We start from the raw sequence: 27,560 nt of genomic DNA, 5'->3' as shown, positions 1-27,560 counted from the left end.
CCCACCCGGGGGAGGGACAGCATGCCTGCCCACCCCACCCCCATCTAGAGTGAGGGTTCATTGACACTTCTTAAAATAGGTCATGTTAGCTAGAGTTCAGGGTCAAGGTGTGGGCTCTCCCGGTGGCTGTCCTCTCATTCCATGTTGATTTTCTACCACTAGGAGAGCTAGATAACCAATTCCAAACATCCGTCGGCGCTTCTCACGCCTATTTTAATTTCCGCCACCATGCGCCCAACCGAAGGACGGGACATATTTTTCCTTCAAGGTTAACACACCCCCTCCTCCAAGCAGAAATTTGCCCTCTCCCTTCCCAGTCAAATCTTGGGTTTGGGCAAGTCTATGTAAACAGCAGGCCTCTGCAAGCCTCAGAATGAAACCAGAACGGAACGGAGAGGGGGCCTCCCCTGCCTCCGCCGGCCACGGCTTCTGTTTATGAAATCAGAGTAAACCAAGAAATGGGGATAAATTGTTTAGGAAAATATATCTGTAACATCCTAACCATTTTCATTCATTCGTTTTATTGTGACATTTATTACAGGAACTTCCGTGTCAATTTTCCTTGAGCACAGACACAAACGTGCCCACCCCTCGCCATGCCCCCTTCCTCCTGCTGCTGGGTGGCCTGGCTGAAGGGTGCTCCTAATTACCCCTGGGAACGAGTCAGTGCATGGCTGAGACTTCACAGCCAATGATCAGGGCTGGGCAATTTTTCTTTATATATTTTCTTTCCTTTAGGTTTTGCCTGCAGCAGCGTGTAGGATCTTGTCCATGGGAGGCTGATGAAAACCTGATCAAAAGGCATTCGCCTCTCCAATTCCTTAATCCTCCTACGCCCTTAAGGTTGGGGACGGGGGCGGGGCAGGTCTCGCGAAAGGCGGTTGTGGTGCTGGGTGGTGGGAGGCACTGGGTGGTGGGAGACCAAGGACCCCGGAACAGTGTAGTGTCAGCGGGTCTGACCTCCGTGAGGTGCTAGTGGCAGCCACAGGCTCGGACGACCATGTTTCTGTATTTCTTCAGGATGACATTGGAGCTGTCGTCGAAGTAGAGGACAGAGATGGCGTTGAGCTGAGTGGGGGCACAGCACGGCTTGGGCACCGTTTCGGGGTTGATGAAATGGACCTGGAACACACAAAGAATGGTGGCATCGGTGAGCAGCGCTGGGTCCCTACTCCCGTTCTATAAGGAACGCCAGCTGCTTGGACAAAATGACGCACATGACACGCCCCCTTGAGAGTGACCACACGTCACACTTCCAGTTCTGGCCCGTGACGCATAACCTCTGGTGCACAGACCAGGGGACCAGAGCACAGAGGTGTCCGCAGCTGGGGAGTTAGCGGCCAGGTGGCTCTCCACCACCCCGCGGTCCTACACACCACACAGCGTTCACCGCGTCTCTCTGCTCCACCACCAGGAGCCAGAGACCCTCAGCCCCCAACCACGACCGCCCAAAACGTCTCCAGACATTGCCAAATGTCCCCTGGGAGGCAGATCTGTCCCTAGTGGAGAACACCTGGGTTAGACAGCATGGGCCAGCAGGTCAAATCCCGTCCCGAGGCCTGGTTTTGGGAATAAAGTTTTATTAGCATCTGGCCAAACCCATTGGTTCCAGAGTAGCCAGGGCTGCGTCTGCCCTGCAAAGGCCTGAGCTTAGGAGCTGCAACAGAGGCCTTCTGACTCACGAGGCTAAAAATATTTACCATCTGGCCTTTTTCAGAGAAAGGCGGTTGACCTCTGGGCTAGACCTGTCCTGTCCAAGCAAAATACAATGAAAGTCACACGTGTAATTTAAAACATTCTAGTGGCCACATTTGGAAAGATGAAAAAGAAATAGGTAAAATTAAATACAGTACTTCATTTAACCTGGTATCTCAAACATATTATCGTTTCAACACGCATTTATCACAGAGAATCTTTTTTTTTTTTTTTCTGAACTAAGTTTTTAAAACCTAGCATGTTAATTTTACACTGACAAAGCACCTTGATTCAGATGGGCCATATTTCCAGTGCTCAAGAGCCACGTGTAAAAGTGGTTACCGGATGAGATGGTGCAGCTCTAAATTGTCCTAGACGCTTCTGCCTCTCGAGCAGTAAAACTTGGGAGGACAAAACTGGGCAAACACTTGGTTGGACGTCCGCGAGAAAGAAGGGGGTCTAGAAGGGAGGGATGAAGGGATGAAGCCAGATGTCGCTCGGGTTTACTGCTCCTTCCTGCTCTGGGATTCTGTGCACCTCACAGAAGGGTGCTCCTAATTACTCAAAGGCCCGAAGGGGACACGCAGGCACCACCTGACGAGTGAAGGAGGCAAGGAGTAAGACAAGAGGGGATAGTGAGGGTTGGGGCAAACCCAGGCAGATGCTGCCCGCGGACCTCGGCCAATCAAGGCCAGTGCAGTTGGGTGTGCTCAGTGTCCAGGACAGGCCAGCGATTTAGTTCTGCTTTGTTTGCATGTGAAACTTCCAGGTTTCCAACACACTGCGCGTGCCAAGTGAAAGCATTCTGGAAGCCTCCAGCCTGTGACCTCTGACATAAGACAGCACACTTAGAAGCTTTTTTATTATGGACGATTTCAAACCTTACAGATCTAAACCTTCCCCCCAGCTCCTCCATCCTTGAATAATTTGAAAGCAAATCCCAGACATCAGCTCATTTCCTGTGTTTTTCACCAGGACCCCCAAAGGCAAGGATCCCCCCCACCCGCTTTTTTTTTTATTTGCTTCAGAGGTAGAATTTCGTGACTCATCAGTTGCAAACAAGACCCAGTGCTCATTCAGCCAAGTGCCCTCCTTCACGTCCATCCCCCAGTGACCCTGTTGTCCCGCCCAGCTCCCTTCAGCAACCCTCAGTTTCCTAGAGCTCAGCGTCTCTTATGGCTTGCCTCCCTCTCGCTTTTCATCTTTCTTTATTTTTCCTTCCCTTCCTCCTTCTTAAGCAGGACCACAGAACCTCTTTTTAGAATAATCAGCTCGTTCTGATCCCAGAGCTCCTTTGTGACATGCGGACTGAGTGGGTGATCAGGGGACAGCCAGGCTCCCCCTGTATGGGCCATGAAGCAGGTCGGAGGGTAGAGGTGTGCCCTTGGCAGGCGGGAGAACCCCCGCACCTCCCAGGGGCATCAGGGCCGGACCCTAGGGCGCACGCGGGCATGGGAGAATGGGCCCAGGCCAAGAGACAGGCTGGGAGCCCGATTTGTTTCCAGCCCTAGGCCTTTCAATCCCAAGCAGGACTTCAGAGTTTACCTTTGGGGAAGGAAGGGCCTTGGAAAAGCACGGCTAAAAGAGAAGCTGGAGAAGCCTTCCCTCGAAGGGCAGAGAGAGGTCCAAATGAAAGGAATAGGTTTTTGGTTTTTTTTCCCAAGACATAACATGTGGGGCAGGAACAAGTTTGCCACTGAACAAAAGAAGCCAAAAGCTTCAGAACAAACAGAACTGTAGGACGGAAGGGATGGCCCCGGGTCGTGAGCTCTCCATCACCAGGAGCAATCAAGCCAGGGAAAGGACCCCATGATATTCATGGCAAGGAGCTAGATAACCAAGACCCCTGAGCCTCAGATTCTAGGCCAAAGAACCAAGTTCCGAATTTTTATCACTGTTGCTGTTTTCTGTAGAGTCGTTAATCACCTCTCCCACGAGTCAGCAGGGCTGGGGACCCTGTTGAGAGCTTATCTTCTTATCACAGTGAATCCTCCAAGGATCACAGGAAGTTCAGCCTGAAGCGGCCCCTGCCCCACCCCATCTCTCTGGCCCGTGGTCCTGTCTACCAGCTTCCTCCCCCTTCCTCCTTCACTCCCCTGACTACTTCTCCCTGGAAACTGAGCCTCAAGGGCAGGGAACAGGTCTGTGCTGCTCCCTGCGGTGTCCTCCGCTCCCAGTGCGGTGTCTACCTGCAGGAGATGCCCTTGGATGGCTGAACCCCAAGATCAAGGCTAGGACGCAAAGACCTGAGCTCGGGGGTGGGACTGTTTATGAACTATTTATAAACAGCCTGAACCCAGGGAAGCCGGACTTTGGGAGCTGGGGGTGGGGACACGCATGGATGATGAGCAGACGTGCGGCAACGGAGAACAGTCGCCCAGAGAGAGGCAGGGCCAGGGCTAACATTATCCAAGATACCTTTAGGAGCTCCTGAAACTGCTCTTCTTTCTTTCCGAACTTGGAGAAATCTGTGAACTTTAGGGTCAGAGACTACACACATCTTTACGCCAATGCTGTTATAAAGTATAATTTTATTTTATTTTATTTTATTTTTTAGTGGAGGAAGGGGCCTACGCCAGGAGGAGAGCCCAAGGCCCGCAAAAAGTCAGGGCCCCAGTCCGGAGGAGTGCTAGGCAGGGTCCCGCGCGCCCCTGCCCCCGCGCGCCCCTGCCCCGGCTGAGCCGGCCCAGAGGCCGTGCAGCCCGCACTCACCAGCGTCTGCACGATGGCGTGGTTGGTGGCGTTCATGTAGGAGTTCAGAGGAAAGGCGCACTCGCCCTCACAGTAGTAAGCAGCATAGCCTTCAGGAGCGATGATCCAGTCCTGCGGGAGGGACAGCATGAGCCCCACAGGACCTCTCACGCCCCAGCCCCCTCCTGCGGGCCAGGCTCCCTGCTTCCAGGGGACAAAGACACAGCCCACACCGTCCCGAGCAGCTGGGGTCCCACAGGAGCAGGAGAAGCGGAGGCTGGACGATCACAGTCCCCGCAGAAGGCAAGATGAGGCGAAGACCACCCAGGGGCTGGGCTGAGCCCAGAACGGACGCCCGCACGGCCTTGCTGGGAGGTGGCCCAGAGACGTGTGACCGGGGCGGGGGGGAAGAGGGGGCGTCAACTCCAGCGCTGTGAGAGGTGGTTACAAGTTGGCAGTTTGCTTTGAGCGACGTGGGAGAGCGACAACTCACCCACAACACTGAGAACGGAAGGACTGTGTAGCCAGACCCGCCTGCGCCTGGTGCACATGCGTGGCTTGGTCAAGGATGCTCACAGCCAGGCCTGCCTTTAGGGCTGGGTCAGCCCGCGGATGCCGTTCACATAGCACGCACACCCCTCACGGACTCAAGTCCGTGGACTCTGTCTGCAGAGGAGCTGGAGCAGGCATGGCCAGGCGCCCTGCGGGGCACAGACGCTAGTGCACGGTCCCCAGGGAGGGATCTGGACTCCCCCACCAAACCACAAGCCCGCTGAGGAGTGAACAACAAAACCACTGGTCTCAGGGATCTCAAGGCCCTGTTCCGGATATTTGAGCTCCATGAGGGCAGGCAGAGGGTCACACTCCCTGCTGCGTCTCCTGAGCCTGGAAGAGTGCCCAGAATGTCAGAGACGCTCATAAACAGTCATTAGAGTGTGTGAACCTCATGCCTGTCCTAGGACTCATCCCCTGCCCTTCGTCCCATTCTGTCCGAATCATTCCGGAAGGAGCCGTCGCGGTCCTATGACACAAGCTCATCCCCAAACAGGTGACAGGTGCAGGACCAAGCACCCAACCCGAGCTGGGCCAATCCACCCCTGCCCCGGGGAATCTGAATCATGGAAGGGGAGGAATGGACAGGGCAGCGGGGGATGGGGGGACCCTGCAGGCGATGGGCTCTGCCCCATCAGAGAGGAGCAGCCAGCCGCAGGATGGAGTTCAAGTTCCCACAGCAAATGAGGCTCGGAGTCCAGAGTATGGGGGCTCCTGGTTCTCTCCTGAATCCCCCCCAAGTTTCTGCTCTTGCATGCCACGAGGCGTCCCTATACCCTCAACCTGACGTCTCCACCTGCTTAGGACTCTTGATTCTGGTGAGAAACGTGACTCACTGCACACACAGGACGCAGGCCCGCTGCTGTGGGGGGGAGCGCAGGGACACCCACGCTGGAGCTCTAGCCATCGGGGCCCGTGTGGCCCCCCGTCCTTACCTGCCAGCCCAGGTCGCGGAAGCTGACGTACAGCTCGTGTTTCTTGCATGCCTGCCTCTGGTCGCTGCTGCTGTTTTCTGCATTGGCGGGAGACAGGGGTGCGGGCGGGGGAGAGGAAACACACACACATATTAAGGCTCCCTCAGTCTGAGGCAGTGGTGTGAACCCAGACAGACTCAGCTGGAAGGAGACCTTTCCACACAACGGCCGTTTGAGGACCCGTAGGCTTAGAACTCATTTGCAAACAGCTTTGCTTCCCAGCAAACAGCCTGGGTAGGCAGTGCTGCCACCCCCATGCCTCTTGGGCTATCTTAGCCCCTAGCCCTCTCCGGATCCATCCTTGGACCTTGGTCTTTCGGTGCACAGATGTTGTCCGGATGCTGACCGCTGCCAGGAGTCCATATAGGAGCTCACGTGCCACCACGCTGGCTGCAGGGGCCTGCTCAGAGGGGTCTGCCTCTGGCCAAGCTCACCTGCCGAGGCCAGCCTGCCTTGCGAGGCTCAGCCTCTTCAAGGGCAGCAGGGAGGGGCACAGGCCGGGCCTGGGACAAAGTCCCCACCACCAGGAAGAAATGAGAGGGTGGAAAGGCCAATCCCACTGACCTCCCAGAAAGACATACCACTACTGAGGTTTCTTTGAGGAGCGAAAACTATGCACTGGGGTTTTCCAGAAGTATGTAATGTTTGCAGGCATCTGGGCTAGGGTTTGAGCACTTGGAAACATGTAGGAAGCTCTGCCCCCGCCCCCTCTCTCTCACACACACACAGACACACACACACATTCTGGTGTTCCTGCACAATTTTTCATTTGCAGCTATGAATATTTTTCCCCCTATCTATGCCTTGTCTTTCCTCCAGCTAGAACTTTCTAGGAGCTTTCTTTCATGCTCAGAGCAATGTCTCAACACCTACCCTTGGCCTGTATGGCCCAATATGGCCCTGATTCCTAAGCCACAGTCTTCTTTCTGTGCTGTGGTTGTACTGCCAAGCCTGTTCCTACCTCAGGACCTTTGCACTTGCTGTCTCATCCACCCGAAATGCTTCTTCTTGTAATCTTTCTAAGTCTGGCTCTACTTGATATTCACATCTCTCCTCGAATGTTGTCCCTTCGACACTGTGAGGTCACCACTGGTCCCCAGAGCCCAGTGTCAATCAATATTTGTGTCATTAACACACAAATAAAGAAGTCAATGCCTCTGTCTATGGCTGTGATCCTTCCAGGCCTCAGTGTCCCAGAAGGTAATACACACCAGTGGGTGAAGGACACAAGGAGAACGCTCACAGGGTGGAGAGGAAAGTCCAGGAGACGACCCAGGGTTGTCTGCTTGCCTGACCTGCACTTGGGAACCATCCAAACGCACCTATTTCTACCTGCCCGGTTAGTTCTCTCAGAACTAGGTGAATGGCCCTTCTGGTGGCCTCAGGGGCTTGTGGCAACCCCAGCCCTTGTCACTGACTGGGTCAGAAGCCAGGACTGAGCTCACCAGCTCTTATCTCATCCTTGGAGTGAGGACTGGTTCAGATAAGAGCAAATGATCCCGTTCAAGCCAAAAGGACATGCTGGCAGCATGCTGGGGGCTTCTGGAAAAAGTTTCCTAATTCTTAAGGAAGACCATGAGAAAAGATGCTCATCTGTTGCTCCCGTTGCCTGGGAACAGCAAAGGAGGAGCGCTGATGGTTACCTACAGCCACAGCCTTGAGGAAAAGCCAACACTGAACGTGGGGGGACAAGGACAGAAAGCCAGGGCTTTCATTCTTGTTGACTTTCTGGATCAACCAACCCTCATGCCCACCCAACCTTGGCACTGGGAGTCAGTGGCTTTCCTAGTGGTTGAAGCCACCTGATCTGTGTTTCTGAGACTTGCAGCCAAACCACCCAAGGGCTCCTGCCTGGAAAGGTGCATCTGGTGTGGGGGTGGTTGTCAGCTAGAGCCCAGGTAAGACCCTGGTGGTGTAGACCCCAGAGCACACCAGCTCCCGAGTGGAGTCTGACCACTGGGTCAGGACCAGGCAAGGGGGTGTGGCTCCAGCTCCGGAGTCAGACCCTGGTTCTCCTAGACCTTGGGCTCCTCATCTGCAGAGCGACGAGGAAGTGCCCACTGGGGCAGCCATGTGTGTTCAAATCTGTTGAGCACAACACTCAGCTCATAGCCACCAGAGGCTGATTATTATCCTTCCAGCCCACCTGCGAGGAAAGGTTAAAACTATATACACACTTCATTCCCCCCACACACTCTTTAACCATTTGGAGTTAATGATTGCTTCCTCCAAACCCAACACCAAGCCACATTTGGAAGAAGTGAAATACCCATCAGTTTCCTGCGGTCCCCAGGAATTCTAACTGTATGGCTTCTAGGTTAATGAGAAATAATAAGATAAAAAGGAGATCACAGAATTCCCTTCCCTGGACCTCAACTTCCCCATCTGTGAAATGGGTGTGAGACTTGAATTGGGTGTGAGCCACATGTGGCGACCATACACTGTAAGTCAGGAAGATCTCCTTAGACACCTGCTGGGTGTTATGTTGTCCTAGAAGTAATGAATGTACAGGCACCCTGGCTACTCCGAGGCTAGGAACAAATCTGAAATGAAGTGGTAAGGGAGGGGAGTGAGGGTGGGAAGGAGAACGAAAAGGAAGAACAAGGTCAAGAAGAAGAAGACAGGGAGGGAGGGCAGCAGAGGGCACAGCAATCAGAAAATGGTCTCCAACAGGCCTTCGGGAAAGGCGTAGGTCTGAGATGAGCACATACGCACGGCTGGGTGGTTCAATCCTGTGCAATTTCCACTGCCACCAGCCTCTCTGAATATTCCTGATTTTGTACATATCTTTATATCTACAGTTCAGCAAAGCAATTTTTAAAGATTTGCAAACCAGTGAGAGAAATCACATTGAATTCATTATGACAGAATTGCATGTGTCTTTACAGGAGGGATCCTGGCCCTCAGGGACATTCAGAGCTTCTGAGATGACCTCAGCGAGGGTGGGGTGGGCACAGTCTTACCACCTCAGTACCTAGTGCTCCATCCATGCATCCATCTATCCATCCATCTTTCCATGCATTCATCCATCTTTTCATTCATCCGTCCATCCATCCATCCATCCATCCTTCTGTCCATATATCCATGCATCCCTCCATCCATCCATCCATTCATACAAACCATTACTGAGTGTCTACTGGTTTATGGATGCTGCTTTAGGCATCAGAGCTACAGGTATGAACAAAACAAAGCCCTGCCCTGGGGGCACTTGTCTTCCAGTGACAGAGGCAGACAGTAAGCCAGTGAGTAAACAGAAACTGCATCCTGTCGAGGTGGAGAACAAGACAGAAAAGGAGGGTGGGCTGCCAGGGAGGCTGTGGGATGGAGGGTGCTCACAGAAGGTTCTTCCGAAGAAGTGATGTTTGTGTAAGAACCAGAAGGAAATGAGCCAGCCAGGGAAGCATCCAAAAGAGGAAAACTCCATGACGAGGATGTAGGGGAATGGAGAGGAGGGGGCCCTCCATGACCGAGAAGGGAGAAGGTCAGCAAGATCCCTAACCGCAGTAGCTGCTGACCAAGGATGGAGACGCAGGTGCTTGAGCCTTCCAGGGAGGAGGAGGCATGAGCGGGACTCGGCAGCATGCAGTGCGGGAGGGGCGGACGGTCTTCTTTGCTGGACTGACTTCCGAGGCTGGGCGCCAGGGGAAGACAAAGAAGGAATGGGGGCCTGGGGTTCTAGCTGCAGGGCTAGGAGGGCCTCTGGAGGGCTGGGTGGTAATTAAGATATGAAGGTCAAGGTCAAGGGAGCCATCAGAGAAGAGCCTCAAGAGATCTATTGGACCATCTGCAATACTGTCTAGAATGCACTGAGTGGAAGTCCAAAGACGGCCTCCATCGCTGTGGCCATGCCCGCGGCCGCAGGTAGCACCGTCAGTGGGCAGCCTCCTTCTCCCTCTTCACTGGAGGGAGGTGGAAGGTAGAGGGAAAGGAGGGTGAGCATCCCTCACCCAGTGATGTGGAAGGACCAAACATGTTAGCTCGGGACAGGGCCGTGGCAAAGAAGTTTCACATCAAGTGCCAACACTGCTGGCTGCTTGATGTCATGAGTGAACAAGGACTGGAAGCTTTGGGAGGCTCAGTGAAAAGAAGGTGCTACCATTGATTAGTAATGTCTGCCATGAGCAGAGGCAGGGCAGGTGTAGGCCTGAGGGTCACTTTTCCCGACCCTATCTTCAAGCGAAGCAATGATATTTGGCTGAATGTTGAAACCCAAGACATTGAAATCGAACAGGATTTGGATTTTGTGAGCAGCTGGTGAGCCCAGCTGTGGGTGTCAGTGGGGGATGGGCACTGGCCCCGCCACCAAAGACCCAGCCACCTGCCTACCTCTCTAGGCCTCCTCGGATGGTGGGAGAGAGCGGTCGGAAGTCCTGTTTCCTGACGATCTCATATTAGCAGAAAGACTAGGACAGGGAAGAGAGATGCCCGCAAAGGAGACTCCCAGCTCCCCCATCCCTCTGGTCTGGCCTCCCTGAACCCACACAGGCTCCTCATCTGCCTCAACCAGCCCCTGCCCGAGCAGCTCACAAGTTACAACCCCCAGATCATTTGGAGAAGATGCTTAATTCCTAGGGGGTTGGGTGCAAACGTGGGAGGGGAGAAAAAAGTGGGACCCAGTCTCTCAACCCCAAGCCACACCCCCTAAGAGGAGGGGAAGGCTCTGGGGCAGGGTGGGGGGTGATCAGCCTGCAGGGACCTCGCAGCGGACCACAGGCAGGCAGGGGGGTGTGTCCCTCCCACACTTGAAGGGCAAGCAAGTGAGATGGTTCAGGAGGATACCAGCCATCACGGGAGGTAAAGCCCTTCAAAAGGATGTGTATGTATGCGTACACACACATTCAGACATTCTGGCTTACCGAGCCTTGGGGTGGGGCAGGGAGGGGCAGGCATTGGTATTTTTTTAAAAAATTACATTTCTGGGAAGGATTGAGATGAACTGCCAAAAGGACTAGGAAGTAGAAAGTCCCAGGATGCCACCTGTGGATCAAAATTTTAGCAAGACAGGAAACAACATGTGTTGGAGAGGATGTGGAGGAAGGGGAACCCTCTTACACTGTTGGTGGGAATGCGAGCTGGTGCAGCCTCTTTGGAAAACAGTGTGGAGATTCCTCAAGAAATTAAAAATAGAGCTTCCCTATGACCCTGCAATTGCAGTATGGGGTATTTACCCCAAAGATACAGATGAAGTGAAAAGAAGGGCCATCTGTACCCCAATGTTTATAGCAGCAATGGCCACGGTCGCCAAACTGTGGAAAGAACCAAGATGCCCTTTAACGGACGAATGGATAAGGAAGATGTGGTCCATATACATTATGGAGTATGATGCCTCCATCAGAAAGGATGAATCCCCAACTTTTGTAGCAACATGGATGGGACCGGAGGAGATTATGCTGAGTGAAGTAAGTCAAGCAGAGAGAGTCAATTATCATATGGTTTCACTTATTTGTGGAGCATAACGAATAGCATGGAGGACATGGGAGATGGAGAGGAGAAGGGTGTTGGGGGAAATCGGAAGGGGAGGTGAACCATGAGAGACTATGGACTCTGAAAAACAATCTGAGGGTTTTAAAGGGGCGGGGGGAGGGAGGTTGGGGGAACCAGGTGGTGGGCATTAAGGAGGGCACGGATTGCATGGAGCACTGGGTGTGGTACAAAAACAACGAATACTATTACGCTGAAAAGAAATTTAAAAAAAAAAAAAAAAAAAGAAAGTCCCAGGATGGAGGCAGATTCCAGGCAAGCTAGATAGGTTGCCATGTGAGGGAGTGAGAGCTGGGGATTATGTAAATGAGTGTTTGGTGTGGATGCAGGAGGAAGTGGGGTGTCTTCTGCGTGAGTCCTGGTCCCTCTGCCTTCATTACACCCGGCAGGCCTGCAAGATGCTGGAGTCCGCAGGATGGATTGCGCCGTCACACACTGCCTGACTGATATGGAAAGAAACCTGGCAAGTTCCCCTAGTCTGACCCTGTCTGAGCACCCCACCCTGCTCCCCGCCATTCTCAGCACAGCCAGGAGGATCATTTGATCATCCCTGCCCCCACACCACAACTTAAAGCTCTGCAAAGGCTTCCAAATTTGTTTTGGATGAAATTCAAACTCAAGATGTGACTCTTAAGGGAACTCCTGATCTCGCTCACCTTGCCAGCCCCAACCTCCTCCTATTCCATGGCCTCCCTTTCCCCTCAAAGGAGCCCCACTGCTTCCCACCCTAGGCCTCTCTGCCGTGGGTCTCACTCCCTGGATCACTCTGGTCCAGCAGACCCAGCCAGGCCTCGGGGTACCTGCTGGTCCCCGAGCTCTTGGTGGGGCATCCTTCTCTGCAGCACCCTCCTCCGGGACGTGTCCATCCCCTAGTCACCATCCCTTGCCTCTCAGGCCTGTTCATAAGGGACCGCCACCTCCAGCCTGGCCCAGACCCCGAGGGTGGTCCATAGCTGGGCTTTCCCCAGGGGACCCCAACTGCTAGAGCAGATCAAGGGATTCGGCAGGATTTTCGACAGGGGGCCTTACAGAGCCTTCCGAGAAGCCTAAAAGCAGAGTGGGTGCACCGGCCCGTGAAGAAGCCTTCCAGAGTCCCTGCACACCAGCTTCAGAGACACTGAAGCCATCCGGGGCCCGTGGGGTCAGGAAACCCTGCTCTAAAAGCTCTACCAAGCATAAGCGACCAGTCCTTTCCTTGCCTTCAAAAAGGAAAATAAAGAGAAATGTAAAAACTGGCTATGTGAACCCCAATTAGCTGATGCTAATATAAGGTTAGTCTGGGAGTGGGGGGCTTCTTGGCTACCGTGCGCCCCCCAACATGCCCTTCTGAGCCAGCCTCGGGGCCCAGGAGCGGGCAGAGCTGAGGAGCTCGGCTCCGAGCTCCCCACGCGGCCGGCAGCCCGGTTCCCGCTGTGGACCCTGCCTGGCTTTGGAGCCCACCCGGAGCCCTGAGACGGCACAGGGTCTAAACCACCCTGTAAAAAGCGGTGGCCCGGCTTCCTACGGCCGCGTTAACGAACGACCCCAGACGCGGCGGCTGAAAACAACGCCCGTTCATCACCTTCCAGCTCTGTGGTTCGGAAGTCCAATGCGGGCTCGAGTCTAGGTGTCAGGGAGCCGTGTTCCTTCTGGAGGCTCAGGGAGACATCCACTTCCCTGTCCCTCCCCGCCTTCTCGCCTTCTCGTATGCCACACCCCATCCCCACCTCCAAAGCAGGTGACGTCACACCTCTCCGCTCTCCTCTGGCCTCACAGCTCTCTGACCACGTGAGGCTGGATTCTCCCTCCGGAAGGACCCCCGTGATTACAGGGGGTGCTGGGCCCACCTGGACCATCCCGGGTTATCTCCCTATTCCACAGTCTGCTGATGGGTAACCTGCATCCTACGGGCAGCCTCGGCCCCCTGTGCCTTGTAAGGTAAGACATTCACCCGTCCCAGGGATTAAGACATGGACATCTGGGGAGCGGAGGGGCACCCCTCAGACAGCCACACAGCTGGCCCTGGTGAGGGGATGGGGCAGGAGTTTTCTTTCAGCCACAAGCTGAGGTCTTGGGATCTGGGTGGTCTTTTCCGCAGTCCGTGGGGAAGATGGTTTGGTGGTGAAGTTATCAGCATCGAGGTGCATCTTTTCAGAGGCGGCGCTCAAAGTGCTGGAGATTGTGGGGCAGGTCAGGACGTGGGCCTGCAGGCCACAGGCACCCCCAGTGCTGAAGAGGCCGGTCCAGGCCCACCCGGCTCCCAAACTCATCCCAGCAACCCCAGGCCACAGGATGCCAGCAACATCCTGGGGCCTGGTCAGCCTGGAGGAACAGGACCACGTGGCAGCCAAGCCCCGAGGCTGGCAAAGGCAGGCCCAAGTGAGGCTCAGCAAATACCTGGTAAATCATCAGAAGACACTTAACAGGATCACTGGGGGCACCAGAGCGCATCCTGGCAAAGCCAGGCAGGCTCAAATCCCAGGGCTGCCTCTCACTTGCTTTGTGCACGTGGACAAGTTACTTAACCTCTCCGAGCCCCACGTCTGCCCCCGCTATCAGATGGGAGGCCATCCTCCTCAGAGCCTCAAGAGCCACAGAACACCACACACACCCTACAGCAAGTACCTAAATGTTTCCGGCCCCGAAGCCACGCACTAGCCAGTACTTCCTCCTAATCTTTGAATTGCTAGCTATGAAAATGCTACCTTTATTTTTAATTTGTTTTTACTTACCATAATGCATCATGGCAATGAACCGAAAAGTACCCCCTAAAATACACTGTAAGATCTAGTGCTCTTTTTTTTTTGTTTTTTACTTATAAAAACAAAATATTTCCAACAAACCTAAAAATATCCCGAATAATACAAAAAAACTCACTACCACCCATTAGTCAAAGGAGCCATGAGTTTCAAGTATCTTTCGCTTTAAGAACTAAAATCGAAAATACAGCAAACTCCCCCATTTTTCTTCCTTTTCTCTCTTAAGCAACGCCTCCCTGGGAAGGTGGAGTGGTGTCTTCCCGCTTCATGTTTCTAGAGCTTTCTTTCATTTATTTGTAGCTGTCATTTTGACTACTTGGAAATTTACACGACGGGCATCGTTCTACTAATGCTTGGCTACGTGCCTTTCGAAATGAACTTACTACTTACACACAGTTAAGGCGGTGAGCTCCGCGCAGGATGGGATTTTGAGTCACAAGCCTACCGGGGTCCTACTGTGGGTTCCTGGGGTCCGTGCATTAACCCTCCCAGGCATACCTGCCACGTTGGCCACCCGTAGGGCTTCCTGGTTCTTGGGCGTCTTGGAGCGGTTCTGGCTGCGCTGCTTGCCCCCTGTGGAGCGGGTGCTGCGAAGGTGGACCTCCGTGGCCTTGAAGAAGGCCACCATGAAGGGCTGCTTGTTCTGCGGCCCGTGCCGCCCGATCAGGCCTGCCAGCTTGGGGTTGATGCTCTGCCCTAGATAGGAAGCAGGCAAATGCACAGAAGATCGATTTCAGAGAAGCAGTGTGCGGGGAGGGGCTGCACGCCTCACGGTCCACTCACGCACCTGCTATCGGTCCATCCACATCCAGCAAGTGCTTATTCAGCATTTACTCTATGCCAGGTTGCTCAGGGGCTTGGAACACAGCAGGGAAGCACACAGAGGGGTCCTCTGGGTGTGCACACAGTGGGGCAGGGGGTCAGGCGGGCAGCACAGACCACAGCAGCCCCTGCTGATACGTGTGCACGCAGTGTAGGAACCTGGCTGAGGTCTGCGGGCTCCGGCTAATGGCAGTGCCCCTTACACTTCATTGGCCAAAGCAGATCATGTGATCCACCCAATTTCAAGAGGTGGGAGAACCCTGTTTGTCCAAGGAGGGTGGGAGCAGTTGCAAACAGGCCCAGTGACCATCACCATAGGCATGGAGGGGCTGTTTGCGCAGAGGGCTGGGTAACAGCGAGGGAGGGAGCCATGTGGGTCCTGGGGACAGGCCTTCTGGGCAGAGCGTACTGCAAAGGTAAATGCTTGGACGTGGGAGGAAGGTGGGGTGTTCAAGCAACAGAGAAGAGACTGCTGCTGGGTTAAAGCACAGACCGGGGGTGAGGAGGGACGAAGGAGGGATCCGTGGGATAAATCAGGGGGACTGATCAGTGGGATAAATCAGGGGGATGAGGGACGGGGTGGGCCCCAGGCGGCGGGGAGCAGAGCCGACCAGAGACAGTCAGATCCTGCCCAGTTCAAGCCCACAGTCCCATAACTAGAGCATATCCAAAGCCGAGAACCACAGAGCCCGGGCCTACTGGAGAGAAACGACCGACAGCATTTGCCGAGGGACTGGACAGAGTGTGTGAGAAGGTACAGAGTCATCCCCGACTTCCACGCTCTGGGCCCGAGCACCTGGAAGAAGGGAGGGGCCGTTTACAGAGGTGGGGAAACCAAGGCAGGGCTGGGGTGAGGTGGAGAGAATCGGCCGGGGAGGGGAGGGTGGAACACAGAACGCAGTGTGGTTCGGCGGCTGCTGTGTGCAATGTCCACCTGTCCCCGGAGGGACACTGGCGGGTGGGCAGGACCATCCCAGCAGGAGGGCGGCCCCTGATCCAGGGGGGAGAGATGGACCCGGAACCAAACATACTCTGGCCTGGTGCCAGACTTCCCGGGTTCACGTGTTGCCTCTGCCATTCAACACAGACGCTTCTCAAAACAGAGCTTTGCACGTTGGACACGCTTGAGAAATGCTGGCCCGGGGCGTGGGTCGGGGTGACACGGAGGAGCTCCTCCGGGGACAGGGTGTAGCTGGGCAGCGAAGTGACAGCTGAGCCCAGGCATCCAGTCTCCACCTCCGAGAGGGCAGGGTTCACACCGGGTGCCCAGACAGGGAGGATCTGGAAGGAACTTGGGGAAGGAGGACACCCAGAGGATACAGGACCCGAGAGACAGAGAGGAGAAAGCAGATGGAACAAGGACCGTGTGCCCTGTGCTGCTGCTGGGCGGGGTGGGGCTGGGAGCGGAGAAGAGGCCAGCAGCGAAGGCCACTGCCCGATATGTACTGGATGTCATGCCGCAGGGTGATAAATATTCCAAAGGAAGATAAAGCAAGAGAGAGGGCGAGGAAAGCTGATGTCACTCATGAGAGAACAGCCCAGAGGCCGAACAGCCTGCCCATGGACACCCAGCTTGGAAGGGACTGAGCAGAGTCTGGACCCAGACTGTGTACGAGGGAAAGAAATACATAAGATCCAGCTAGGTTGGAGGGGTCAGAGGCCAATGAACGCGGATTCTGGGGGGCGCCGGGCCCGTCCACATCTGGAATTAACTTCACCTGGAGTCCCCCGGACGGGCCCAAGTCAGGAAACCCGGCCTCCCGGGGCCCAGATCGGCACCAGAGGTTCGCTTTGGTGTTCTCACAGCTCGTGTTTAAAAGAGCAAGCGCCCCCCATCCCCCACGGTTGTACCTTCACCCCCTGGAACGTTCGGCTCTCCTGCATTCTTTAGCAAGGGTTTCCTCGAGTTCATGCATTTATAATACGAATGATTCTATAAAAGAAACCATTAAAGTGGAGCCCCTAGGAATTGTATTTTGCCCTACCCCCACCTGGAAGGCTTTTAGGGCAAAATAAAAATGCCTCGCCTGAAAACCTGATGCTGTTCCAGGCACAGTAAATCCGAGGGCTGCAAGCGGGCTGCGCAGCACCGAGGGAGGGTGTCGGCCGGCTTTCGCGGCAGTCAAGCACAGCCAGGCCCGGGGACCTGCAGCCTCCGGGAAGCAATCGGTAGACACGGGGGAAAGGGACACTTCCGGGGGGTCCGAACTCATATCTGTTGCTGACCGCCCTGTGTGGGCCAAGAGAGATAAAGTTGGATGCGGGGGCCTCAGTGGCCTCATCTGTAAAGTGGGGACGAGGCCATTTGTCTCACCCATGCCCCCTCTCCATGGTACCCAACCCAATTTTCATTTCAGCCTTTGTGTCTTAGTGGCCCTGCCCTGGCCATAGGGATGGGTCTGTGGTCTAACAGACAACTAATCTTCCAGCCACTGTGATTGGCTCAATGATGGGCCTAGGGCCCAGTGCAGCCAGTGAATGGAAGAGAGGTACCCTGGAAGTTTCTGGAGAAGAAACTTCCCACTTAGCATCCAAAAGCAACCTTCTCTCTCCCCAGAAAAAACAGGGAGGAGGAATGGACGGAGCCCCAGAAACGGCCACCAACTGGAGACCACGAGAGGCTCACATTTTCAAATGGGGCTGATCTGGTGGAAGGAAGAGCAGAGAGACAGACACAGAATCTCTGGTGACGTTGCTGAACCACTGGATCAAACCAGTCGTGAAGTTCGCTTCTTGCCCCAACCACCAAGATGACTAAAACCCTGTGATGGTTTCGTCTAAGCCACATACACATGTCTACAAAAACAGGTGTGTGCAGTTGCTCATAATTGGGATGGTACGGTTACCACTGTTTCCTATAAACCTGGGTTTTATGCAATACACCGTGGACATCTTTCTCCATCAGCAAAACACCCCGACCCCGTCCCCTGTGGCCACAGAGGAGCCTCGCATCTGAAAATGCCTCTATCTCATCCTCTCCTACTGACAGACAATGAGGTTAACGTCCCAGGCTTAAAACAACCACCCCATTGTGGGCCCACTGTTCATTCAGCAACTACTAGTGAACACCTACTGTGTGCCCCGCTCTGTGCGAGGTGCAGGCACAGCAATGAGCCAGAGGAACCCCCAAAGGCCCCCCCGCCCCCCAGGAAGGAAGATAAGCCCAGGGATGTGGAGTATGGTGGCCACAAAGAAACTAGGACTGGGTCGGGGGCAGGGACAAGGGGGGACTGGTCAGGGAGAGAAGGCCTCTTAGCCACGGGGGTTCTGGGGGAGGAACGTTCCCCATGGAAAGAACGGCCAATGCCAAGTCCAGGAGGCAGGAACACGCGATGTGTGTTTGAAAAACAGGGAGGAGGGCAGTAGGGTCAGAATGGGGGGGGCGGTGATAAGGCTGGGTCCCTGGGGGCCTTTGTGGGGGCTCTGGATCACAGTCTAGGTATTGTAGCAGCCACAGAGGGTCTGGAGAGGGGATGTGGCCAGACTTCGGTGGTGAGAGGCCCAAAGAGGCTGGTGTGGGGGGAACAGGATGGCTCAGAAATGAGCCCCCTCCCTCCAGGCTCTCTTCTAGACTTCCCGCTTTGGCAGCCTCTCTGGGTCCTGCCCACGTGCCCTGCAAGCCAGGGCAGGGTGGTCCCTTCCACCCACTGCCCCAGCACAGGTCAGGGCTCCAAGACGGGCCACAGCATGTTCACCAAACAGACGACGGCAACACAGTGGCTGGTCCTGGGCCCCCAGCACTCAGGCCGTTGAGGGGGCACTAGAGGAGGTGCACAGGTGTCCTAGGAGCATCCCTCCCCCAGAGTCCTGACAAGCAAAATTGTCTGCACACATCCACAAGTGTCCCCTGGGAGGCCACAGGTCCCAAGTGGCGAGCCACAGCTTGGCACACATCCTCCCTACGACAAGCTGCACTCCTGGACAGACACACAAAGGTACGTCCTCGCCGTCTGCAGAACTCCAGAGACAATGTGGTGTTTTACCCAGACAGTTAACGGACCAGGCACCTAAATAATTCATTCATCTTTTTTACACATATTCATGGTGCACAGGCAGGGGCCCGGCACTGCCCTGTACCCTGAAGGTTACACCCATAGCCTGGGGAAGGAAGCGCAGAATCAGATAAGCCGTGACCACATCTGGGAGAGAAGAAATTTAAAGCATACACCAACATACGTGAATATGTACATGCATAGGGGTTTTGTGTTGTTTTGTTTTAATACCCCCCCACCAAAAAAAGGGCCGAGAAGGGTTTTACTGGAGGAAAGGACATGTGGGTTGTCTGGCAGAAGAATTCTGTTTCACTTTATGATATCACAGGGCATTGGCTTTCCGTAGCATAAGCCAGGGCAAGCATCTGTTTTGATGGTGTCTTTCTAAATGTCCAGGGTGAGTGTCACAACTAGGGAGCCAGGCCACATGCACTGGGTTGATGGCTGCAGGGAGAAGTAACTGATGAGACAGGGAGGCACGAGAAACCAAATACTTGAACCACAAAGTCTGTGTCTTCAGGGAAGTTGGAAAAGATGTATAGTCCAGCTAAGAATTAATAAGTTAAAAAAAAAAAAAAACCCACCTGAAGATTTGCCCAAGAGCAGGTTTGCCAGATTTTGCAAATTAAAGTACAGGAAGCCTGGCTGAATCTGAATTTCAGAGAAATGAATAATGCTGGCAGTCTATGGGACATACTTATGCTACGAAATAATTTATTGTTTATCTGAAATTCAAATGTAATGGGATGTCCTGTATTTTAATCTGCCCAGAGGCTCTCCTCAAGTGAGGAGAGGACGGTCTTCCCAAAGTAGCAGTAGATCTGATCCCCGGTGCTGGCTGCACCCGTACACCATGGGCAAGACATCTGGTCTACCCACTAGGCAGGTGCGTGGGCTCAGAGCAATGGCTCACTGCTTTCTTCTACTTTGGTGGAACGCATGGCTTGACTCTTTGTGGGCTGCTTTACTTCTGTTTTTGTTTTGGGTTTCCTTTTTTTTTTAATGTTAGTGTTTAAACGAACATCTTGTATACAGATGAGTGAGTCTTCCCAAACATACAGACTGAGAAGGTCACCACTCTGATCAGGATGCAGAATGGCTCCTGTGCTGCCTTTTATCTCGTGCGTCGAAGCTGGAGATACCGCTGCTTCCTGGGGACACGGGTCAAGGTCTGGAGACATTTTGGAGCTTTATGACTTGAGGGAGGTGCTTCTCCATCTTGTGGGGAGAGGTCAGGGATGGTGCTAAACATCATATGGTGCTCAGGAGGGCGTCCTCCATGTCAACATGCTGATGGAGAGGAACTCCACTTTCTAGACCTGCTCTTGCTCCAAGACCCTTCCCAGGCTCCCACACAGCTCCTCCTAGAATGGGCACTGCAAGGCTGCTCAGAGATGGTCTCCTCCCTAAAAAGGCAGGCAGAAGGAAAGAAGATCCTCTAGCCTGCCTGCTTCCTTCTTCCGTGCTTGGAAATGTGGAGGCTGCCGTCTCGCCAAATGTGATGCGGTGAGTCTTAGGACACAGCATGGAGCCAGGAGGGAGAAGATCTTGACTACTATTGATTCTGTAGCCCAGGGCTTGGCCAACTGCAGCCCACGGGCCAAATCCAGCCTGCCGCCTGTTTTGCAAATAAAGTTTTATTGGAACACCTCTTGGCACATTAGTGCACATATGTACTGCCTGCGTTCATGCGCTAATGCCACGGTTGAGGAGCTGTGACAGAGTCTATCTGGCCCACAAAGCCTAAAAGTTAATTCACTATGTGGTACTTTATGGGAAAAGTTTGCTGACCTCTGCTCTAACCAACCCTAGATCCGCAACCTTCCGGACTTGTAAAGGAAACCATAACTGCCCAAGATAAGGCACTTTTGTTGTCTATCATTTGCCTGATAGAGTTGCCCGACAGAGTTGGTTCTCTCTGTTGCTGGCTCACAATATAGACGAGGAACAAGCCTTACCGAGTATTTGCTCTGCACCAGGCACTGTGCTGGGGCCATTCCACGTGCTGCCGCTCAGGCAGGCCCCCGATCCCACATTTACAGAGGGAGAAGCTGTGTGGAAGCTGTGAACTTGACCACCACACCATCGCTGAGTCCAGGTGGATAGACACACAGGAAGGAAAAGATTGCTCGGGCATGAACGTGGACAACCTACAGAGCCTCAGACGGCAGGAAGGATTCCCCAAGTCATGAGGAGGAAGGTCTTCCAAGGGGGGAGCCGGGTGGGTGGTGGTGTGGGGGGGCAGGACTCTGGGCCTGGAGGACAGGGACAAACCAGTGTGCGTCAGGCCACTGCTGGCGGGTCCTGGAGAGGCAGGAGCAGAATCAGCACGCCCAGCCCCGGGGAAGCTCCCCAAGGAAGAGGCGTGGAGCCCGAATGGGGTCTCTTGGGAGAAGAGAGAGCACAGCCCCATCACAGAGAAAGCGACATCTTGGTTTTGTGATTTCTTTGTTTTCCAGGCCCAGAGCCCCTGTGGAGGCTCCCTGGTGGAGGCCCGCAGCAGCAGAATGCACCTTGCAGTTCGGGATCCTGCAAAACATGTTAACTCCAGCCGCTGGTCTCCATGGACCAAGGCCCAGGTGACGGGTGAGAATGTCTGTATCGCTTGTGACATCCACCGGGCCCCAGTAACCCCATGTTGTCCCTGCCACGGCCGTGCACCCAACCCGGGAAGGACCCATCCCAGCCTGTGGGTGGGTCATCAAGGCCTCCTCCTGTCTCTCACTCGGCTTCTGCACAAACAGGGTGTGAAGCAATCGCAGGGCGAAGGCACCTCCGAGCCAGCTGCACTGCGGGCGGGACCGCTCGCCAACCTCGGCTTTACGCGGCTTAGCCTCCGCGGCTGTCGTGGGCGCGTGGCTCACCTCCCGCTCCCGGCGTGGCTGCCGTGGCCGAACGCTGGGACAGCAGACACCCTCAATCCTTTAAATGCCTTGCAATCCCATTCAATCCCCTCGGGGGAAATGGAGAAGAGAGGCACGTGCTCTCGTGCCCGAGGAGAGAAGCCTGAGGCACCCTTTGCACACAGACGTCCAGAACACAAGGAAGGAGACACGGGGCGGGTGGCAGGAGAAGGGGCCCTCCGTGTCCCAGAGCGGCAGCTGGAGGCAAGGTGGGCAGGAGGGACCGCCAGATTGTCTTCTCAGATTGGAGAGTTGGGCTTTTCAGCGCTGCCCTCCTGAGCCTCCGAGTGATTTCTTCTCTGGGCAAGAGAGGGGGAGGACACTATAACCTAGAACAAGAGGCTGAAGTCCTTGTCTTCGGAGCAAATGTCCAGGTGTTTCCACATCTGCAAGGACAGAAGTGCCTCCGGTTCAAAGCCATGTCTTCCTCTCCCAGTGGCTTTGGGACAGAAGGTGGCAGTGGAAAAACCACGGATAAACCCTCCTGAGGATCCCAGAACTTGTCTTCACGCCTCCTCCCTGACCTTTAGCGTACAGTCTCGTCACTCTCCACCTTCCAACGAGATCGTGGGCGACGTGATGGCAAAGTCCCTCAGGCCGTAGCCCAGGGCCTGCAACAATCCCGGGCTCATCAGATGTTTGTTGAGTGAAGAAACCTGTGTCCAGTGCGGCCGGAGAAGCTCTCGACTACAGGAAGCAGGTTCTAACACCCAGGTGCCGGGGCAGGGAGAGGCCGGCATCGCTCCCCAGCCTGGGACGCCGGACCCAGGGCTGTCCCGTCCGCAGGCACAGTGCCCAGGCCTGGGTACTTTCAGGAGCCCGTGAAAATGTTTTAATGTCTCTTAAAGTCAGAAGACACATAAACTTTTGAGGGTTACAGAGATTGTTTTCATTTTTAATCCAACCAGGATTCTATTCATCTTTATACTGTCGTGGTCATGAAACATCATTTTTACTAGTTTTCTTTTTAATAGAGGGAGGAGCCCACAGAAGTTACATGCAGCGCTGGCCACTTCTGTTGGTCCCAGGAGCAGGAAGTCCACTGTCCTCTGGGTTCTTTCTTGAGCCCTTCCCTTCCCCAGCAGGAAGCAGGACACTGTAGGGTCCCAGGCTGTCTGTCCCCAGGGCTCAGCCATGTACCGGGCGGGCGCTCCTGGGGTACGCTCTCCCCAAGCCTGCTTCCCGCGGACCACATCTCCTGGGAGGCGTCCCAGCAAAGAGCGAGGCTGGGGGGCTGGCGCCAGAACCGGCGCCAAGCCCAGGTGTGCCCGAGGACGTGGGCGACTTCCAGCAAGCGGATCCCCCTTCTCGGCCTCCGTCTCCTCGTCCGCTAACGTGTCGATGCTCACAGCCACACTCCCTGGGTGGGTCACTGTGATCACGAAGCTAGTCGAAGGCAACCATGACGCTGACGGGAGCATGCGGGAGGGAGCGTGGTCAGGGTGCCCGGCCCAGGGCTCAGCATGTCACAGGAATTCACTCTTCTGCCTGATCATTATTGCGTCCGTGGAACAGAAGAAGGGAAGAGGCATGGAGAGGCTGCGCCAGCTTCCCAACAGGACACGAGGCTATCCAAGGAGCAGGGCTGGGCTGCCGGCTCCGGGGTCCACGTGGGAGCCGCTGGCCATTCCCTGGTCTGCACAGGAGCCCCGAGCCGGCAGCCTGGCCCGAAGCGAGGGGTCAGCCTTCACCGGCACCATGGGGACAGCCCCCTTGTCAGCTGGCTAGCTCTCTCTAGCTCTGGGGGAGCCAGAAAGCATCAGCACCCCTCCATCCTTGCCTCCTCTTCTCTCCCACTCACTCGCCCCTGGAGCAGGGGGCAGCCCCTGTGTGGCTCGGGGGCGGCTGCCTTTCCTCCTATCTTCTGTGCAAAGGGAAAGACAAGTAGATGCCAGCCGTCCTTCCCACAGCATCCTGTCCCTGGATGAGACACTGCTCCCCCGTTGGCTCCCAATGAGCCACAGGTGCCTAGAGCGTTTATGGGCTTCTCCCCTGCACAAGCACACTCTTTGCTGCTCCCCAGGGGCACTAACAGGAAGGCACAGCTGTTGGGAGAGGAAACAGACGCACACATCCTGGGTGGACTCAGGAGGGACTTGGAGACCCGGTGAGCAGGAGGCTCACATCACAGCAAACATAAAGCTTCTCAGAGAAGATCTGTGACGTCTGTGCCTCACGAGGCTGGAAGCAAGCTCACCATTATAACTATCATCAACATGCCCATTGTTTGGGTGGGAAAACTGAGGCCTCTGAGATGGGACAGGCTCCGTATCCCGGCAGCCACCTCGCGGCTACAAGGTGCTGCTAGGGTCTGGACCAGCATTACACTGCACCTGTCGTACCTGTCTCGGTGCCCCTTCTCCTTTCCTCCCAAAGGGGGCACTGGGGGCTGGGCCCGGGTGCCACTGCCCTGGAACTCAGCTTGCCCAGCTACCACGGGAGGCAGCCATGCTCACTGAGTTTAGGTTAATGCCAGCAGTTGCCCCGAGGTGGGGACCCCATGGCTCCCACAGGCGGCACAGCCGTGGTGCACCGGCATACGGGGCCCCGAATCCATGGACTCCCCAGCAGGCTCTGCTGGTCTTTCACGGGGGTAGGGATTTAACCTGACAGTGTGCTCAGCCCGAGCATGGTCTTATTGGCAGATACACCAAAACATGGGGCATGACTGTGTCAGCAGGTCAGCACTGGGCCAGGCCCCAAGTGACTCAGGGAGCTCGTGAGAAAAGGCAGCTTCCTGGCCCAGCCCTCAGGGACTCAGCACCCACGGGTCTGGGGTGGGGGCAGGAATCACTAGCCTCAACGTGCCCCCCAGGGATTCTGAGAGACACTGGGGTCAGAGGGAAAGCAGCTGCATAGCCAGGAGCCCGTGGTTTCAGAAACACCGGGCTCACTGGCTATATCTTATTCCCACGAAGATCCCCAAGTTCATAGCCCTAGTTAGCCATCGTTCGCCCTATCCCTCTCTGATGGTCTGGTGGGTGGTCCTTTCCCGACCCAGGCCGCCAGGCCAAACCTTTCTCCTGGGTATGCACAGTGCCTGGACAGAGCAGCCCAATTCCTGAGTGGAGGAAGGCATCCATGCCCAGCTCCGGGCACCCCATCTAGGATGGGGCGGGAGGGGAGGAGACAGGCCCTGAGTCACGCGTACAGTTTCCGATCCTTGCTCAGACCCTGGGTAGCATCTTACAAGCACTAGGCTAGCCTCCCCTTAGATGAAGAGAGATCCCCAGGGATCTGCCAGAATAGGGAGTCGCACACCTGCCGGGGGCCTACTGTCCCATGAGGATCTTATGGGCAGCACCTGCCTCGCGGCCCCATGGTGGGAATGACAAGAGGCTATGGCATTCCGCACTGACTCTGGGCTCAGCTGCTGTCCCGAGTTGAACAATTAAGCTCTTCACTTGCATGAGCTCATCTGATCCTTCACCACCCACCCTGGAAGGTGGAAACTATTATTAACCCCACTTTCCAGATGAGGGACATTAAGTGACTCACCCCGGATCATGTGGGTAGAAACAGTAGAGGTGGGGTTTGAACCTGGTGAGTCTGGCCTTCTGAGTCCAAGCTTTAGCCATCAGGCTGTGCCATCTCACTGAGTATTAAGCTTCACCTGCATTCTGGGGGGAAGCAGAAGCTGGAGGAAATAAGGGCACAAAGCCCCAGATTTTTGGGAGAGAAAGATAATGGCAAGCCTGACACTAGGGGAAACTGGGTTGGGTGTCAGGTTAAGAGAAAACCCAAACTTGGGCCACCCCAAGCCAGCAGGGCAGACAGGGCAGAGAAGGTCAAGATGGAAGATCTAGATAATATCCACGAGTCCAGGGAAATGGCCACTCTGAAGAGAGGAGTCAAATCTACTTTAGCCCCATTTTTACTTCATCTCCAATATGTTCCTCGGGGGCGTTTAAGTAAAAAGAAGACTTGAATGACTCTGTTGTCAAATAAGTTTAGAATTCCTCTATGCTCTGGCCCCATCAGGAAATTCACAATGGATATTTGCAAAATAAAGATTCTGATAAGTCCTGCAGAGAAATCTGCTTAGTTTATCCAACCTCGCCTTTTCACTCTTAACTGATCATGAATGCTTCCCTTTGCCCTGGGACACCCACTGGCACTTCATGGGACACAGTTTGAAAAGTTCTGGCATACAGCAGGGATTGCATTCTTTGTCTATAAATAATCATCTGAAAATAATACATCTTTTCAACTTTGTGGACTACAGTCTCTGTCACGACTACTTAACTCTGTTGTGATAGCATAAAAGCAGGCGTAGATAATATGTAAATGAGTGAGTGTGGCTGTGTACTAATAAAACTTTATGGACACCAAAATGTGAATTTCATATAATTTTACATATCATGAGATAGTCTTCTTCTTTTGATATTCCTCCTCCAATTAAAAATGTGAAAACTAGTTTCAGCTCAAAAGCCACAGAGAAACAAGGTGCAGGCTGAATCTGGACCACCAGACATATAGTTTGCCAATCCAATATAGAGCCATGGAAAACTCTAGCAGTTCCAGGAGCTCCCCTCTTTATGTGTCATGGAGAGGGGAAAGAAGAGGAGAGGGAGGCTGAAGGCTCCACCAGTAGAAAGACCAGCCTGGAAGCGAGACAAGCATGGCCTTAAACTCTGCTGCACCTCCCGCAGGGTGCATGGCCTCAGGCCAGTCTCAGACTGAGGGGGCAGCTCCAGACCAAAGCGGTGGCCTCTGATAGGAAAGAAGAGAGGCACAGCCCAGCAGCAATAAAACAAAAGGTGAGACAATTTGGCTACATCACCCCAATCCATTTGGCACCTGGCATTAACCACAGTAAAAGAGAAAAATGAAAAACTGACAAATTATTTGCAGCTCAAATCACAAAGAGCCAGGTGTCCCTAGAATCTAAGGAAGAAAAAGACCAACGCTCTGTCAGAGCAATGGGCAGAGGGGATAAACGCATGGCAGGCAGGGAGCTGACTGCAAGCAGTGCACCGGAGAAGGGGATCAGCCTCACAGAGCAGAGAAGAAAACAAAGCAAAGCTACAAGAGCCCATCTGTCATCTCCCTGATGAACCAAGATGGACAAGTTTGGGAACGTGTACTGTCAAAGAAGGGGAAGCAGGTGCCCTCATGTGCTCTGACAGGGGCGTGAATAGACGGAGCCCCAAGGACGGCAGAGTGACAACACCTGTCCAAACTATGCACAGATAACGTCCCCTTTGGGAATTTATCCCAGGGCTACACTCAGTGGACAACAACATGTGCACTGAGGTTTTCCACTGCAGCCCTGTTCGTAAGAGCAAAGGACCAGAAAACGCCTACACGTTCTTCCCAAGGGGGCCCTGGATAAGTCAGCGCGGGTAGTAGGAGCAGGGTAACGACACCAACACCACGAATAACAAGAGAAACAGCCCTGGAGTGGGGCATGTCCGAGGCATCAGGTCTAGACTCAGCTCTGCCTCCCAACGCGTGGCCCAGGACCGGCAGCCTCTGCGGCAGCCTCTCCTCCACTCCAGGCTCGCTGGATCCGAATCTGCATTTTACCAGGATGCCCCCCCCGGGGTGGGGGGGATTCCTATGTGCACTGGGTCACTATCTTAAAACTCTTTTGCATTAACACCCCCTGTGGCCCTGTGTGTTGGAGAGGAAGAGGTTCTGGAAGGTGAGGGAAGTTGTCCAAAGTCACAAGGCGAGTGAGTGGCAGAGCTACACTCAACTGCACACATA

General features: G+C 54.6%; 1 protein-coding gene across 1 annotated transcript in view; it reads right to left on the bottom strand.

Moving 5' to 3' along the window:
- Positions 1 to 502: 502 nt before the first annotated feature.
- BMP7 (bone morphogenetic protein 7) overlaps positions 503 to 27,560 on the bottom strand; it is an 85,988-nt gene continuing 58,930 nt past the window's right edge. Inside the window, exons 4-7 of the mRNA XM_044262780.1 lie at positions 14,630 to 14,827; positions 5,874 to 5,950; positions 4,408 to 4,518; positions 503 to 1,122 (exon numbers count right to left, since the gene is read on the bottom strand). Of these exons, the coding sequence (XP_044118715.1) occupies positions 973 to 1,122; positions 4,408 to 4,518; positions 5,874 to 5,950; positions 14,630 to 14,827 (536 nt within the window). The 3' untranslated portion in view covers positions 503 to 972. The remainder of the gene's footprint in view (positions 1,123 to 4,407; positions 4,519 to 5,873; positions 5,951 to 14,629; positions 14,828 to 27,560) is intronic.

The sequence above is a fragment of the Neovison vison genome, chromosome 8, assembly GCF_020171115.1.
Source record: "Neovison vison isolate M4711 chromosome 8, ASM_NN_V1, whole genome shotgun sequence".
Classification (NCBI taxonomy): Eukaryota; Metazoa; Chordata; class Mammalia; order Carnivora; family Mustelidae; genus Neogale; species Neogale vison.
This window is presented reverse-complemented; position numbering and strand designations above follow the sequence as displayed.